At 42.8% G+C, this 18,094-nt stretch overlaps 1 protein-coding gene across 2 annotated transcripts; it reads left to right on the top strand.

Annotated features, from left to right (window-relative positions):
- Window positions 1–60: 60 nt before the first annotated feature.
- On the top strand, window positions 61–17,427 carry fam193a (family with sequence similarity 193 member A). Of its 2 annotated transcripts, none has more exons than XM_029442065.1 (23): window positions 61–453; window positions 1,986–2,060; window positions 4,280–4,519; window positions 6,911–7,086; window positions 7,190–7,357; window positions 8,167–8,413; window positions 8,524–8,648; window positions 8,762–8,909; window positions 9,030–9,104; window positions 9,214–9,288; window positions 9,371–9,483; window positions 9,845–10,087; window positions 10,263–10,419; window positions 10,617–10,763; window positions 10,977–11,255; window positions 11,593–11,815; window positions 11,904–12,218; window positions 12,855–13,137; window positions 13,272–13,458; window positions 13,935–14,174; window positions 14,353–15,247; window positions 15,840–15,921; window positions 16,381–17,427. In XM_029442065.1, the coding sequence occupies exons 1-23, from the start codon at window positions 232–234 to the stop codon at window positions 16,472–16,474; spliced, it is 4,809 nt and encodes a 1,602-aa protein (XP_029297925.1). In that variant the 5' UTR covers window positions 61–231; the 3' UTR covers window positions 16,475–17,427. The 2 variants fall into 2 exon arrangements, with proteins under 2 accessions (XP_029297925.1, XP_029297846.1); XM_029441986.1 differs by having other exon boundaries at window positions 62–453; window positions 11,904–12,266.
- Window positions 17,428–18,094: the final 667 nt, after the last annotated feature.

Genomic DNA, 18,094 nt, shown 5'->3' with positions numbered 1-18,094 from the left:
GAGGACGCACTGTTGCGTTGTAACGCAAGCAGCCTGGTTGAGGCAGTCCGGCTAGAGGCCATATTGGAATATATGAAGTCGGCTTGCACTTTGATGGAACTGAGTGTCTGTCGTTTTGGGAGTCTTTAAATCGCTATCCCGGATTTATACCCGAGTGATTGCGCCAGGCATTCCACTTGAGACCCTGCCAAGTCTGGACGGCAAGTTGTCTCGCTTCTTTTGTGGAAGAAAATGAGTCCAACCGATGCTAAACGAGGGGCTAAACGCAGGAAGAACAAGCGGGGCGGTGGCAGTAGTTGCAGTGCTGTCTGCAATACCAGCGGTGGCAAGGCCGGGGTTGCCTCGGCCCTTGGCTGTGCGGGAACAGCAACACCTTCCTCTGTCGTCAGCTTTTTAACACCTGGCAGCACAGGCAATGGGAATATTGGGTCCATCACGGGCATAAACGGAGAGGTAAGAGTGTCACGCAATGTTAACCGGTGGATGTCAAAACCGGGCGACTAGCTAGCAGCGTTATCAACGACACAAATCTGATTTGGGCCCGACACTGATGCGAGGAGGGCAGCTAGCTAACTAACGTTGACCAATGTAGCTTGAAATTAACTGGCTTAATTACCCCTAAAGCTGGTTGTTATGCTTTGTGGATGGCTGTGTAGTTAAGCTGGCCTTATTATAATGTAATACACTGCCGTAAACATTAGGGTTGCTTGTGTCCTGGCCGAACGCTGTGACTATCATCCTTAGCTCAAGTTGGGACATCGTAGCTGAATCGACAACAACTTAAGACACCATGAAGCATTATTTCGGGCTAATACAGTCCAGGTAGGAGGAGATTATATTGGCCAAACCAAGATTATTCTGGAGCACTATTAAATTCAACACATTTGGACCATAGGCTGCTATTGCACAGATAAACATTGTTAGCTAATGCTAACAGTAAAGAGTACCAACAACTCCAGTCCCGTCGGGCCTCGGATGTGTTTTAATACTAGCTGACCTTCCACTTTTCTTGCTTATATAGAGTTAAATTGGTTATATTTTCCTGATAAGATAAATCAATTTACTAACTTCAGTTATCTAGAGTAGCTTAGTTATACACCATTAGCAAACAAGTTATCACTTAAACAATAACATTGATAGCGTAAGACGTAAGCTAGTTTCTTTGTAACTGACCCATGTTTAACAGTTCAACTCAGATGACTGTTCAAAAGTTATTTACTGAGCGTTTGGGGTCACAAAAATCACACATGTAGCCAATAACTGTATTACTTCAGTCGTTCTGCATGACAGTCAACCCTGTTTTCTGTGTTTGTATGTGTATATGTAATGTGCTGTTTGAATTATAAAGGTAAACAAAGCTTTTCCTTTAGCAATTGTATATGTTTATGATGCATGCACAAACCAACAAGTAACCTCCTTCCTTTTATTTAATGACCCCCCATCCAGACAAATCTTGCACATCATGAAAATGACTTCCTCCATTTATCATAGGAAAATAATAGACTACATGCATGTTAAAATACACTGCATATGTTGAGGTCACAGACAGTTGTTTTTCTACTTATATTGACAAACAGAAGTTTGTCTAATAAGGTTATACTTTGCTTAACACAGATATCTGTCCACTATCAAGTTGTATGTACTTCTTGGGGCCAACTTATGTATTATGAAAAATAATCAGTCAATTAGTTTTACGCAAATTGCAAAAAGAGCAAGTTAAACCTAAACTAGATACAAAATAATCTTCAGTTATGTACACATTATGTTTTTATAGCAGTCTACCTATCTATTGTGGGCAGGCCTGACTGTATTTTTGAACAATTTTCTGCCTTGAATGTGCACAGCACGCGTATAACTTTGAAACTCAGAAAATACATATCTATACTTCACCACGTAAGGATTTTAATTTGTGATGTTATCCTTCACCAAGCCAATCAGTCAATAGAAGTTATACTATCTCTAATAAAGTTGTTTGTATCCCTCAGGTCAAAGTAAACAACAGTGTTACACCACAGTTTACGGAAGGACCAGTGAATGCTGACTTCTCCGGGGTCCTTCAGGTAAATTTACATCCGGTTTCAAAAGTTCATCTAAGGCCACTGTACGATCTTTCTTCCAAAGCCATTACTCATTTTCCACACATTGTTTACACCTTGATGCCAAGACTTGAGAAGGGGAAGCACACAAAAAGACGTCTTCATTTGGTGTTTATTATATTGCCTTTACTCATAACATTTAAAACATTCAGTGTCCGGAGTCACACAACTGTCACACATATCCAGCATATTCAAATCTGATGGTCTCCAAACACAGTTGTGCGCTTTGCAACAGCATGACATCAAGAAGGCGCTCCAACATTTGTATTCAGACTACACATCAGGAATATGAGTTTTTTAACAGTGCTGATGACTCAAATTCAGCTTTCTGTTCGCATCTAGCCATATGTAAAGTTACTGTCATCAAAACATTTCTGTTATGTAAAATGAGGCCTAATCCGATCTTTGTGTTGGCCTGATGCAAAGATCTTGGGCAGTGAAAATAATATCTACAAACATAGAACATTTTTATATAAGGAAAATAACGAACTTTGCCCGTATCCTAGTAAAATGTCTGTAGATCTTATCAAAAAGCCAAATTGTGCTTTCAAAATTAAATCCGTCTGATTGACAGTTCTTAAAAAAGTATAAACGCGTGCATTACTAAACTTGTTTGAATATGTTGTCCTGTTTACATGCGCCATGGTAAGTTATCAACTGGGCTGTAACAGGGTTTTTTTGTGTATTGTTCAGAACAAGACGTTTTATTCAGCACACAAAGGGAATCAAATAATCCACCCTATGCTTGTTCAAAATATGTCAAGTGGCTGTTGACCTGCGCTACCTTCTGTTTTTGTCACCAGTTTTTTGTTATGTTGTAAATCTGACGAGAAATTACTCTATATAGGTCAGGCAAAAACAAGTCAAATATAATACTTTTACAAAAGTGATTGTTGTCATAAATTGAAAGTAGAATTGTATTTGAGTGTTACACAATCCTATTGTGTTGAATCAAACTATGAACTATTTCAGTTGTTATCTGACCTTTGCAGTACATCAGAAATATACTGGCAAACAATTGGGAAGAAATATTGCTTTACTGCTCTACTTTTTTAGTGTAGTAAATAATAAAATAACACTGCTGTAGGAGTGAAGGAAGTTGAGTAACTCGCAGCACCCAGATGTTCAGAATTTCCTGGGAACTACCAGACGGGTAAACCCATAAAATGTTGCTGAAATAGATGCAACGTAACCTTCTTTTAAAAAGAGCCCATAAGCCGTTTTGTTCTCTGTCTAACGGCAGCAATGTGGAGATCATTAATTGAAACTTCTGGCTGCTAATTATGTGTTTGTGCTACTGTGCGGTTCACTCACTGACAAGGCTGCACATTAAGAAAAGGTTCCAGTGTTTTAATGGAGTGCAGAGGGGTGGTTTAGACAGCTGGTGTACCCAGCAGAGAGCAATGGCTTGCAAAGGAATAGAGGCTGATCTGCTTCGATATAGCAGATAAACTGCAGACTGGTCCGTCCTGGAGACGATCTTCGGAGAAAGGCTTTAGTTTGACAGGCTATGATGATTGACATAGTTTGATGTTTATCATGTTTCCTTCAACTAGTAACTGAAAAGTCCCACTGTATGTCAGTATATTTACGAATATTCATTTTTTTTGTCAAAGCCTGTTATGTAAAAATAATAAAGATGTTTTTAGTGCTGGGCGATATGGGCTCAAAGCTCTATCCTGATAAAGGTCATTTAAAATCTTGATAACGATGTACATCATGATATAGAATGTTTTCCGGTAATTCAATAAATAAGTAATCTATATGATATAACCACACTGTAAAGCCTATTTTTTTATGCTCCTGTGTGAATTAAATACTTTAAAAATGAAAAGTATTTCTAAGAACTTTAGTGCAAAATGAACATAAAGGTTTTATATAAAATATTAGAGAAAAACTAAATATTTCCATCTACACAGACTGAATACATGCATGCAGACATAAAGATGATTCAGATTAAGACAATAGGATGATTTAACTGAATTTGAACATATTTTCTTAGTACGTGCTTGTTAGTATTGACATACTTGTGTATCGCGATGTCTCGTTATACGATTCTATTGAAAGACGATAAATTCTCATATTGAATTATCGCCCAGCCCTAAATGTTTTTCGTAAATGCTAAAGTGACTTATGGTATATTTTTCTCTCTCTACTTCCTCCTACTAACATACTCGCAACAGACTCCATTCACGTTCGGCTTGAACCAGAGGGCTCCGTACACGGCCGGCGATCGCTGCCTCTTATGCCGATGTGAGCGCAAAGACAGCGCCGTGCCTTCAGAGGCGGGGATCTTGGGCCAGAACGGTACATCACAGCCCAAGACACCCAGTGCCCTCCAGCTGCCTCTGTGGGTGTGCTCTGACTGCAGGCGCACAGTGGAAAAGGAGGACCGACACACTGCTCTGGAGCAGTCGTTGGGGGTAAGGGGACACTTTTCAAGAGGGGTTTTTAAGTTGTGGGGAAGGAGTTAAAGTTAAAAGACGAAAGCCAGAAGTTTGTGTCTGTAATGAAAGAACGGCAGGTCCTCTGGATCTTTTGAATGACTTCACAGTTTCCAAACATCGTCCGTCTCAGCACAGATGCAATATATCTGCACTTTAACTCGCACAGCTGCGGCCGATCTTTGGATGGTGTAGCTCTTGTGTTCGCATCTGTTTCTTTGCCAGACATTTGGATCAACCCGAAGAAACAGCTGTTGCTGTAAAAAAAAATCTATATATATTATGAGGGACATACTATCATTTAATAGTATGGCTTCACTTTAAACTACAGTTCGACAATAGTATCTAGGTCAAAAATATGCAAATGATGATTTTATTTTATATTTAAACAAAGGACAATGCAGTGGATCAACTGCTTATAATACGATATTATTGTATTACATTTGTTCTTTTCAGTACGTGTATCCCTAAGTTCCAGATGTTCTTCATACTTTGTAAATGTTGGATTTGATTTACACTTCAGAGCTTGACTTTAAATATCCTCTCAGGCCTGTGTAGTATAAATGCCATGATGTCTGAGACTAATGCCTCTTCATATAAAGAGCTTCTTTATGTTAGGCGGCCTGGTTATGTGCTTAGCTTGCGTCTTTGTAAGTCCAACACCAGTGTACAAGTGGAAACATCTTGTGATTCAACATAGCATTTTTCTTTTTCTTTTACTGGAATACAAAGTCACTTTCCATCCTCTGGGTTGTGATTGTAAGGGTGTGATTATTTATTGTAATTAATAAGGCTTTTGGCTATAAACTCTTTTACTATACACTGAATTTATTGAGAATAGAAGTTTGACTTTTATTACAAAGTGTTTGTTTCCATTCTTGGTTTGAATAAGTGAAACATAATGAGCAGGAACATGAGATATTGGTTGTGTGAACTCTAAGCAATAGTTTCATTTTCTACTAATCCTTCTTAAGAAAAGCCGAAAGCTGATTGTCATTATTGTTTATGCATTTCCGCTGCCACTTTACTGCGCTGTGTTTAAGCTACATTTTTTATTGTGTGACCTGAGCCTTAAGTAAACTCTTAATTCAGAAATAGTGTGTGTCTAATAACCACATTTATTGTTTCATCACAGAGGTCATGTCTGGCTCATTTCGCTGTTTGCACATTGATGAAATTCCTGAATCATTATTTAAGCAATAAATTAAGAAAACAGAACTTTAAAAACACCAAATTGGGTATTGCATACTGTAGCAGAATTTCTAAATAAAAATAAAAACAAATTCACAACACTATTAATTTGTGCTGGCACACATGCGTACAGCGTGTGCGGTGCAAGATTTCTTTACTGCAATGACACATTGGCTCAAACACACACAACCACACTGACCCTGTTATTCAAAGTTGCACTAGTTCACAAATGCACCCTGCTGTATACTTTAACACATGCAAGTGAATATGTAACACTAATCAAAGTAGTATAACTCAAATCTTTATTGAGTGCTGCAAGCGGTTGTAACTGTTGTGTCGTCGAGCTGGGTCACATGCTATTGATCAGGCTGTATGTATGTTAAGGCTGGTCTGGTTGGTTTTCCTCGTCGTGGGTGCCTTGGGTTTGGTTTCCTCATTAATGTAGTGTTCCCCAGCATCCTCACAGCAGTGGGGTACGATGCTGACTCACGATATCATCTCCCCGTAGTAAACGGAGCCAAACCACTGGCAAGCGTTTACTGTGAAGTGGCTGCAGAAAGTTTGCCCCAACAGAGATTTCACACTAAATCGTAGCTCCAATAGCTCAGCAAAGATTCTTTTATCAGAAAGCAGCGAGGCTCCTCTCTGTTACTGACTTCTAACCTCAAATCTCCCAGCATGTGGTTCAAGTAAGCAACACTTACCCCGTGTCGTTCCTGTTGTTTGGATTCATGGTTGGCATCACGTCCGTATTACGGGTTCTTAATCGGCTTTAATACTCTCTCCTCGGATTGGCTGATTCCAGATAATGTACCTAGACTACCTCCATTGTCTGCATCGTCTGCTCTTGGCCTTGTAGCTGCCACAGTGAACAAGGAGACGGGTATTGCTGGGGTTTATGAATTTCCAGACCTCTGCAACTCACGGTTCCAGCTTTATAAAGATATAATTTCTTCTCTTGGAGAATTAAAATAAAATACTCAAATACACAATATTACACATCGGGTTTTTTTTGTTGACATGCCCATTATGTGCTAGTCATATGTGTCGTTCGAGCATGTTTTGGACATGATTAACACACATCAATAATTGTGATTCAACAATTTCTATAAACCTCACCAGCTTGAGGAAAGTATAAAAAATGTTCTGCGTCTCAGTTTGCTGTTATATTTCCCACAGAGCCAGGACTTCCTTTTGCACATGCCTGTGGGTAACGGAAACCTGGGCCAGGAGGCAGCCACAGGGGACAGACTGACCACTGCTGTGCCTACACTACCCATGCTCCCTGCCCCGGACCTCGCCACACCAATGCCTGCTGATACAGTGTGCAGCTGTGAAGCCTGCAATGAGAGACGGTCAGTTCAGAGCGATGACCTTCGAAAGTCAATTTAATTTTAATATACTATTTAATCTTTAAAGTTGATGTGATCTTAATTAATTAATGTCCTTGAATAACAGGGAGATTTCGGCTGAATCGGAGAGGGAGTCACAGCAGCTACAGAACCACTGGTCGGAGGTTCGCTACCTGGTGCGCTGCATCTACCGTCAGACAGGAACACCGTTGGCAGATGACCATGACCAGCCCCTAGAGAGAGACAAGGAGGGCATGAAGGAGCTGGTCGATAGGTAAAACTACTTTCTCATTTCTGTCTTTTAGTTTGTCCACTAGAGGTCTCTATTGAACTGTGGATGCAGGGAAAAAGCCTCTGTAAAAACAATCAGGCCTGACAGCCTGTGAAAGGAATGGAGTCAACAAGTTGAAACTACTGCCGCCTTTACTGTAATCGGTCAGGTTAAAAGTCCCATAAATCTTTACTTCCTTGATTCATGTGGAAACTGGACCTTTTGCCGGTGCCGTGACTCACCGAAGGGACAATTTCAACTGTCGACCTGTGATGTAATTAAGAAAAGAAAACCAGTTTTTTTTTGTTTGGAGTTTGAGTTTTCATTTACACCAGCGTCTGCAGCCTCAACAGAGTGCTGCAGGCTGCAGGGATGACATATTTTTGCAGGCCAACCCGGATGTTAGCAGTAAATAAGCTCTGTGACAAAAGCTTCACAAATAAACACCACTTTTATACATTTGGGAAAATGCAATAAAAAGCTAACGTAAGGCTATAAACTATCTGACTTTACTAAGCAGAAGACGGCCCAGTGTGCGGCGTGATGAGGTTTCATTTCCCCGACAACCTCTGTCATCTCATTTAGCCACTTGTTAGAAACACCCTTTTTTAAGACGTGTAAAAGCTTGTGTGTAGTGGGATATTTACTGACGTTTATGTTCTAGAATAGAAAGTTAGAATCTCTTAAGCTTTTCTTAACCAAAGACCTTGTTTCAGGTATCTAACCAGAAACCCATTAAAAAAACTTCTTGTACTTGTACTCTATGTATTACAGTTTTTAAAAGATGAATCACTCTTATTTCCCTCCTGTAGACTCTGTGAGAAGGACCCCTACCAGCTGTATCAACGGTTGGAGCAGCAGGCGCGTGAATACGTCTTGGAAATGAAGGTGCGGCTACTGAAGCATCTCTCTACAGGACCCAAGACTACAGGACCGGCAGGGACCGTGGCTGCAGCCCTGGGTCCTCCTCAGGCCTACCAGTTCATCTCCCTGCTGCTGGAGGAGTACAACGCCCTCTGTCAAGCTGCACGCACCATCAGCAGGTTCCTGCTCACCCTGGTCAGTTTACTTTTTGTGCAGCCAGAGCCAAGGAGATACTGTGTTGGCTGTCCTGCAAGTTCCATTACTATATTTGCGTCAATTATGATTGTAACCCCTTTTTCCCTCAGGAAAATGAGCACCTCCAGAAATTCCAGGTGACGTGGGAGCTGCACAACAAGCACCTTTTTGAGAATCTAGTGTTCTCTGAACCGATCTTGCACAGCAGTTTACCTGCACTGGTTGCACAGCTGAAGTAAGATATCGTTTTACTCGTTTAAAGAACAGTATGATGAGTTATTTTTTTAATAAACTGTTGACCTTTAGTCACCTTAATTCTAAAAATCTCTTGTCTTATTCTTATTTTAGACATGGCACAGCTTCCCATGATTCATACAATGAAGATATGTACAGGACCTTGTTAGAAAGCTACCATCAGCTGCAGCAGGAGATGGCTTCAGTGGCTAATGAATGGCAGGAGTGTGAGAAGAGGATTGATGACTATGTAGATGAACAGGTATAAATATTCAAGTCAAAAGCAAACACGTCTCATACAGAAAATAACTACTTTTATCAAAAGGTAGTGCTCTATAAAGACGCTGTAACTAAAGCTGTGAGCGTGTGACGTTTTGTGCAGCTGCTTTTTAAGGTGGAGGGTCAGAGTCTTACCAACCAAAGAACGGAGCCTCACAAGTCCTTGATTAGCAAAAACGTAAGAGACTTAACACAGCTTTTGTTTTTGTTTTTAAATCATATCTTCAAATTTGTATTTCGTTAATCTATGGAAGTTCATGTTTTTCTTATTATCCGCTCGTATACAGACTTTGAAGACGAAGCAGCGAATGCTGAAGGAGGACTGGGAGTTCTTTAAGCAGAGAAGATTTATAGAAGAACAGGTAAACGAGTGTATGGAGCCATCGCGGCAGATTACTATGTGAGCACTCCAGAGCAGATATTAATATGTTGTTCTCTTTATAGTTACCGAACAGTAAGAAGTCTCCCACCGGAGAAAACAACTTCACAGACACGATGAGAATGCTCTCGTCTCGTCTTAGTATTCCAGACTGCCCCAACTGCAATTATCGAAGAAGGTGAGTGTCCAGGATTAACTGCTGTGTCATTTTCTGTACAGTGAATTTAAAAACGTACTTGAAACTGCCTTTTATCGACAGATGAAAGAAATTGTATTGTTATTTACCTTTTTAATCTATTAAGAGGTTTGTCGTGATCTTCTCATGTCAACTGTTTTTCAATTTAGAAAAGATTTTATCCCCCAATTATGCATATGTCTTAACTAATCAGTGAGCTGAAGTTTGAGAACATGTAGAATGTGGCGTCTGTAACTCTTATTAAAATGATTATAAAGTAAGGCCACTATGAGCTCGACTTTTATCTCCATTTTTTTTTTTAAACTTGCATTATTCATTTTGTCCGTCTCGCCCGTCCCAACAGGTGCACGTGTGATGACTGCAGTCTCTCTCACATCCTGACCTGCGGCATCATGGACTCTCCCATCGCTGAGGACCTCCACATCAAGCTGCCCCTACAGGGGGAACTTCCCCGCGACTACCTGGCAGAGGTGCACCCTCCCAGCCTCTCCTCCGGCAGTTCAGCTTCAGGCTCCAACTCCAGTTCTCCCATCACCATCCAGCAGCATCCGAGGCTCATTCTACCTGAGGGGGACACCAACACTTTGTAAGTCAGCCTGTCACCGACCCTTCGAATGCTTGTTAATGCTGCGTCACAAACCATGTAGGCACAGTTTAGTATTAGGCATATCGGATCACAACTGCCCATCTCTTCCTGTAAACAGTAATTCCCCCCCCTCTTGTCGCTTTCCCTGAACATGACTACTCATTTCTTCTTTTAGTATTAGTGATGATGATGAAGTGCCTCCGTTGTCCAGTAAGTTCGGAGACATCTACCCTATGAGTGGTTACGAGGATAACAGCGTTGTGACCGCTGCTGTGAACGGCCTCCATGATGACATCAATGGGGAATGTGAAAATGTGGAACTAAAGGCAGGGGTGAGTTCTGTACTGTGGTGTTTTACTTAAAAGAAAGAAATGCCCAAGATTAGTTGTGAATTTCCCTGACGAGTTTCTCGATGATGAAACCATAGTTCATTATGAGTGGGCTCCCAGTAGTTTGGGAAATGTTTAGTGTACTGTTCCTCGGCCCTTTCCTAATTGAGTCGTCTTTGTTCGATACATTTCTGTCTCAGTCTCCTCGCATGACCAGCAGCAGCAGTTCATCAGAGGGCGACGAGGAGGAAGTTGATGGTGAGGTCGGTGGAGAGCCCCGAGGGCAGCAGGAGGAACTTTCCTCAGGACAAACCAACAGTCCTCCACCTTCTTACAACCACCAACAGGTGCTGTAACACTTAATAAGTGTTCTTTGTTATAATTACTTGGTGGGGAAACGTGAATGAGCCTGTGGCACTTACAGTTATGTTCCATAGTGAACGTTTGTGTCTCCGATTCAGAACCGTTACACCCCCGTTTATAACATTTAAGGGCAGAGGAACACACTCTTCAGAATACAAGTAGACAACATGTTTTTGAATTTGTGTCGCCACTCTCAGGTAGAACAGGTCCAGCATGCCTGCGAGTGCCACGTGTGCAACCAGGATCCCAGCTCCTCCACCCTGGGCCCCGCCACATGCCTGCCCCCTAGTCGGCTCCACGCTGCACCTCCTCCCTCTGTCGGACACCAGTTCTTCACAGACAGCAAGACACCCCCTGCTCACCCTGCCCTCCACCTCTACCCCCACATCCACGGCCACCTGCCCCTACACAACTTCTCCCGGCCCCTACTGCACCCGACACTCTACCCACCCAGTCCTCCTCTCACACACAACAAGGTGAGGATACTTCTGTAGCCCAATACCTCCATAAAGTTACTTTCCTTTTCAAGTGTGTAAAATCTTAGCTTTGAGAGTCTCCTTTTTTAAGGGAAATTTTATTAATTTCCTTATCTGGGTTTTTTTTTAAGTTTCCAGGACCAATACTGAGCTTAGTTGTATTCTAGTTTCACTTAGTTTCAGTGTAATTGTAATTATCTGCCACTAGGGGTCAGACTGAACCCAGTCTTGAAGTCCAAAGCAATACAAAGCTGTATTGTACACTTTCACATAACCCCAAATTAGTGACATGAATTGTTTTGTAACTTAACTTTCCCCATTTTTTCCCCCCCTTAAGCCTCTGCCCCCAAACCCAACATCAAACCACTCAGCGGCCAAACAGCCGGCCTTCAGCCCTTCGTTACCGGAGCACGTTTACCAGAACTGCTTCGGCGGTGCAGGTGGAGCAGGTGACTGGAACAGCTCACTGCAGTGCCTCTCACTCAAGTTTGAGAACCTGTGGGACGCTGCTGTGATGAAGAGCTGGAATCCATCTGTGCTGTTGCCCGAGTCCCTGCCAGGTGAGTCACTCTGGCACAGCAGAAATAATCAATATAAAAAAAAGAATCTCAGCAGGTCAAACGGTTAAAATTATGACTTGTCTCACAGGCGACATGCTTGGACCACCCCTCGCTGACGTGCCCCTCCCCCCAACGTCATCTCTCGGCCCCCAAGGGGAACACCCCTCACTGCCTACCCCTCTACCCCCTTCCTGCTCCGCTTCCTCGTCTTTGTCATCGTCTTCATCGTCATCCTCGTCGTCATCATGCTCCTCTTCAGAAGCCAAACAGCAGAAGAAGAGTGGCGCCAAGAAGAAGTGTCTCTACAATTTCCAGGATGCCTTCATGGAGACCAACCGAGTAGTGATGGCCACCTCCGCCTCCACGTCCTCAGTGTCCTGCACCGCCACCACTGTCCAGTCAAGTAATAACCCACCCATCCACCTTGCATCTAAAAGACCCAACTCTTTAGGTAATATAGGCGGCAGGAGCAATGTTAGGTTTGCACTGATGATGATGCAATTATTGGCCCGTTAGAAAATCACCACAGTTATTACACGGGCTGACATCCATTGTAAAAAGCCATCGAGGAAAATGTTTAAATAACAGACGATACCAAGTAAGGAGCTAAGTGTAAATCCTGCTTTAAAGTCAAACTGAAACTAAATTCTCCTCCATTTTTGTGTAAGGAAACATGAACTATAATTATACTGCATAGTCTTCCATTAGTTTTCGGTAAACGTATGTGCTCGGCATCTTTCCAGGTTGCTCGTGTTGGCGCTGATCACTAATGTAGAGGACACTGTGCAGAAACATACATTAAACTTACATTTCTTCTATTCGGGAGTTACAGTGTTGACCAAAGAAGTACACAAGTCAAACATCAAGGATATTTATATTCAGTTCGACTTTAAGTGAATCTTAATTTCCCTGCAGTTTCTTGCTGACTTGTTCCGTTGTGTGAGTGATTTGTAAATAACTGCGTGTTTTAAAGAGTTTTGTTTTGGGACTAAGAAGCACTAAACAATGCTCTCAACCATCATATCTTTGTCTCCTCTAGACGATGTATTTCACAATCTAGGTAAAGAGGACCATAGGCAACCCGCTCCAGCCCCCCCTAGAAGCTGTCCTGCAGGACTGACCTCCCTCCCTCCACTGTCGGGCCCCACCCTGCCCCCAGCACCAACCACGCACCTTCCCACAATGGGCTCCCAGCCCTTTCCAAAGATGGCCGCTCCAGCCCCAGACTTCATGGAGGCCCACCAGGGTCTGTGCCTCCCGCCCGCCGAGCCTCCAGCCTCCTCAGCGGATGGTCCTGTCAGTGCTCCGCCCAGTGTCTGCAGGTAAGACCTCCACCCTATCCTACAGGCTCAGGAAGATGGACATAAGGAAATTAAATATCAATGACTGAGATTGTTTGGAAAGGTGTTTGAACAATGTATTTGTAGGGATCAGTATTAATTATCGTTCTTTTCAGTGATCCTGACTGTGAAGGCCATCGCTGTGAGGGAAATGGGGCTTACGAGCACCAGCCGTACGATGGGGAGGAGAGTCAGGACGAGGACAGCTGCTCCGAGCATAGCTCCTCCACCTCCACCTCCACAAACCAGAAAGAAGGAAAGTACTGTGACTGCTGCTACTGCGAGTTCTTTGGGCACGGAGGGGTAAGACGAACACATTTATTACTCACTGAAATTAGCATGACTTTTAGGAAATGCAAATGTCGGTGCAATTTGCATTTTCTTGAATAATGTAAATGGGTTTTTAATTCTCATTCAGTTTGTTTTAAGTTCAAATTTAGGATGTAATACATCGATTTTTAAAGTTTGAAGCATCATCTACTGTCTACCTGTGTTATTCTGCAACACAGGTTTGCAGAATGCAGATGTAGTCACGACAAAAACAGTAGTGAGTTCCTGTTGTGCATCTTTTTGAATCTGCATTAGGAGGATTGTAAAAGGCAGCAACAAAAAACAATATTAAATTCTCTGAGAAGCATCTAAACATTAACGATGTACATAATGTAAAACTAATAATGGAAATTTGGCATTTATAATGTTGTGACTCATACTGTAGTTTATAAGCTTATAAGAATGTATTTATAGCGTCCTTTAATGATCATTCTCTGTTTTATTCCCAGCCCCCAGCTGCTCCTACCAGTCGAAACTATGCAGAGATGCGGGAGAAGCTGCGCTTGCGTCTGACGAAACGTAAGGAGGAGCAGCCGAAACGTGAGGAGCAGCAACCAGTGATAGAACGAGATGGCGGGGTGGAGGACCACAGGCGGGTGGAGGACCTATTGCAGTTCATCAATAGTGCCGACAATAAACCTGCCTCCAGTTCTAAGGCAGCCAAACGGGCCAGGCATAAACAAAAGAAGGTAACCAATCCTCGCAATCAGTTCAGAAGTCTTTAAAACAAATGTAGCAATAACTTCCTGTGTATATCCATCAAGTCTAAAGCATTTAGAAATACAGCAACCGGGTAGTTCTTAGTGCACGGCTCTGTTTGTTCAAAGTTGTCATAATGCTAAAAGGGTATGTCTCTGTGTGCCTCAGATGGAGGAGAAGGCTCGTCTGGAGACAGAGGCCCGTGAAAGGGAAGAGCAGCAGATGTTGGAAGAGCAGCAACGGCGACAGCGGCAGGAAGAGGAAGAGGCAGCGCTTCAAAAGGAACTGCAGCGGCTGCAAGAGCTGCAGCAACATCGTGCTGCCAAGAAGAAAAAGAAAGAGAAAGCAAAGGAAAACACCGCTCCCCCACAAAACAACCCACAGCCCCTCAAACAGACAGCTCAGAACGTCCTTGATAACCTACAGAACGGAAAGTCACAGTCACTGCTCCAAACCCTCATCCGCCTCCCTGACCAGAAGGAACCCAGATTTGAACCCGTACCCCGGCCCAAAACACAGCACAGCCCTAAACACTCGAGTGAGAGGGGGTTTTCTACTGAGACCAACATCCCCAACTGTCAAGCCATCCTCCACATTGGCGCGCCCACATCTCACCTTGAGGTCAACAGCAAAGTGAAGGCCAGGCAGTCTGCTAAAGTGGCCACTTGTGAGGCTGCTGTAAAGAAAGCTCCCGAGCCACCCAAGTGCTCCGATGTGGCAGCAAAGCTAGCTAATGGCACCACTACAACAGACACCAAAGCAACGCGAATCAGGCCTGCTGAGGCTCTGGCTCCTCTCCCAACCACTGAACCAAGGAGGGAGGACAGTTGTAATATCAGAAGCGCCAGTGGGAAAAGGCAGCAGCAGCTACAACAACAACCGCCGACCCAAATAAAGGAAGACAGGAGAAGTCCACCTGTGTCAAACCCTTCCCCGTCCCCTCCTCCGGCCTCTGATCAGACGCATCAGAATGGCAAACCTCCCAGTGCGGAATCCCCACAGCCCAAAGGCAAGACCAAGAAGAACAAGAAGAAGAAGGGGGACAAGATGAACACATCAATAGGTTGGTATTATCATGGTTCACAAAGATTCAGGTGTGTGTGTGCAAACTGTGTCCTGAACAGAACCCTCTGACCAGGGACAGCTAGATCTATTTCCTCTCTTGTCTCCTGGGTATTCTGTGGTGTGTGTGTGTGTGTGTGTGTGTGTGTATACGGCATCACGGCGTGATTTAGTGAATGTGTGCACTGTGCCGATTGCATGCTGCCATTTACGTCATGCCATTAGCAGGTGGTATGGGGAGTCGCTTTAAGTAGCTTCACTTTGTATCACAACTATCGGTGTCGCACTTGTGTTCTCACAATGTGGCTGCATACATCTCAAAATGACTCACTCACTCACTCACTCACTCACTCACTCACTCACTCACTCACTCTGGCCCTTAAGCCTGCTGAGCTAGCACCATTTATTTGTTAGGGTAACAATTCAAACGGGTTTGTTGAAGGAATAAAAGCGGGAAAACTTGCACACTGTATCAGCTGTTAGTGAGACTGTGTGCAGGATGTTTAAAATGTTTTAGACACTATATGTAGAATTCCTCATTATATAATACACCTACACAATAGGAGCATTAACATGCATTCATGTTGTTTTAGATGATGTATTCTTGCCCAAAGACATCGACCTGGATACCACTGAAATGGATGAAACGGAGAGGGAGGTGGAATATTTCAAAAGGTACGTGTAAAAAAATAATAATTCTGAAAGCGTTTCTCTTGGCGTTGGATAAATGTACGCGCACACAGTTTCCAGAGTTACACACGTACTGATTGACCAATGAGGGAGACACACATCAGTGTGCCAGCTGAGGCAGCGAAGAAGACGACCGCTAGCAAGCGAACGTGGATGTAAATCATCAAAATTGTCGTCTTTGCAAGGAAATGCACTCGACACCTTTTTAATTGGTCTCGGGGGGGGGGGGGCATACAAAATTATATACAAAAACTCCACAGTTTACCTTTTTAACATCTAAAATTGAGGTGGTATTGTTCTTCAGAAGGTCAATTGTGCCCCTGAGCAAGGCACTTAACCTCGAGTTGCACCAGGGAGTTGTTAGTTCACTGCAAGTCGTTGTGGATAAGAGCGTCTGCTAAATGACATGTGATGTAATGCTGATGTGGTTTTTCTCTCCTGCAGGTTTTGCTTGGATTCTACCCGGCAGACGCGTCAACGGCTTTCCATCAACTGGTCAAACTTTAGTTTGAAGAAAGCGGCGTTTGCTGCACATTGAGGCTGTTAGTGAGTGACTGTCAGGACACAATCAGTACCTTAACAGCTGTACCAACCCACACGTTCCCCCCCCCCCCCCCCCCCCCCCCCCAGCCCATCCCTTTACCTCCACTCAGCTGTTGTCCTCCCAGAAGTTCTCTCCTGCTGTGCCCGAATCACACCCACGCTGCCTTGCTTTGTTCTTGTCGCTGTGTGGTTCCAACACAGACCCATCTGGACTGATCCACCTGCAGAACTGAAATGAAAATGAAATGACACAAAAAGAATCACAAAATGCTACTTTACATCTGATTAATTTTCCTTGCGTGCTTTTGTGCTTTTTAGTCTGAGTTGGGCATTTCTCTTGACTGAAAAAGCCATGGTCTGAAATTTATTTTTCTTATATTGGCTTAGTCAAAAGATGCTTAATATGTCTGGATGGTTTCCTTCCAAAAAAAGAGACAATGGAAACTACAAAAAAAGAGAAATGTAATGAATTAAAAGCTGTATTTGAGATATTTGTGGCTTACTATCCCATCGTTTCCCGTTCCTAGCACGGCATCTCATCCACATGATTGACAAGGGAATGGGCTTGGTCAGCTGGTCTCCACTCCCTGCTCCCTTCCCCCCCCCCCCCATCCCCCCACCCACCACCTCCACCCTATTTCACAGAAAGGAGGAAAGCGTAATACTTGACAATGTTCTTTTTTTGGTTTTTAAGTTCTGTTTAACAAACTGTTGAGTAAAAGTGTACCAGTTACATATTTTGTTTTCTTTATTTTTGACCTGTAGCCAGCTTGTATCAGAATACTTTCAGAATGAAATTGAAAAAGAACAATACTCACACTATCAATCTGTTATAGAGTGTATATTGTATTAACACTGAAGCCAAACTGGCTACTTTTAACATATTGTTAAGTAATATTAAATCTTGTCTTTCTTTTTTGAAAGATGGAATACAGTAGTATGGCAGGATTATGCGTCTTGTGTCTAATCTTATTTCCTACATGCTGTAGAAACTTCCACTTAAGGGCAAGGACACTTAAAACTTCACATACATGTAAAGAAATAGTTTGACATTCTGGGAAATAAGCGCATTCGCTGTCGGGCGGAGAGTTAGACGAAAGGGAGCGCTCTCGTATCTGCTTTATAAACCAGCACCTAGTTAGCTTAGCTTAGCACAAAGACTGGAACAAACGGCTAGCTTTGCTCTGTCCAACGGTAATAAAAACTCCTACCAGCACGGCTAAAGCTCGCTAATTAACACGTTACATCTCATTTGTCTAATTTGTTCAAACTGACCCGGGACCAGTAGCTTCTTGCAGGGTTCATACAAAGTCTTGATCGTTTGGAAAATGCTTCATTTGAACAGTCGTGTTTTTTTTAAGGTTAGGGATATGATTTGAATTCGATAATACTTCCTGAAATATTTCAAGATAATCATCTACACAATCGCTCATGGACACCAAAAGTCTTCTTTTTTTTTTTTGGAATATAACATTTAATAATCCCGTCGCCATTTTTGTTTTTGATGTTTCAAATTAAAAGTGTCAATCGGAGCAATGCGATTGGTTGCTGTGGGTATAAAGGGATTCTGTACACTTGACTGTTCTTTGAGTCTACGCTGGGTTAAAAACTGCAT

This window comes from Cottoperca gobio, chromosome 1, assembly GCF_900634415.1.
Source record: "Cottoperca gobio chromosome 1, fCotGob3.1, whole genome shotgun sequence".
In the NCBI taxonomy this organism is placed as follows: Eukaryota; Metazoa; Chordata; class Actinopteri; order Perciformes; family Bovichtidae; genus Cottoperca; species Cottoperca gobio.
Note: the sequence above shows the minus strand (reverse complement) of the source record. Positions and strands in the feature narration are given on the sequence as shown.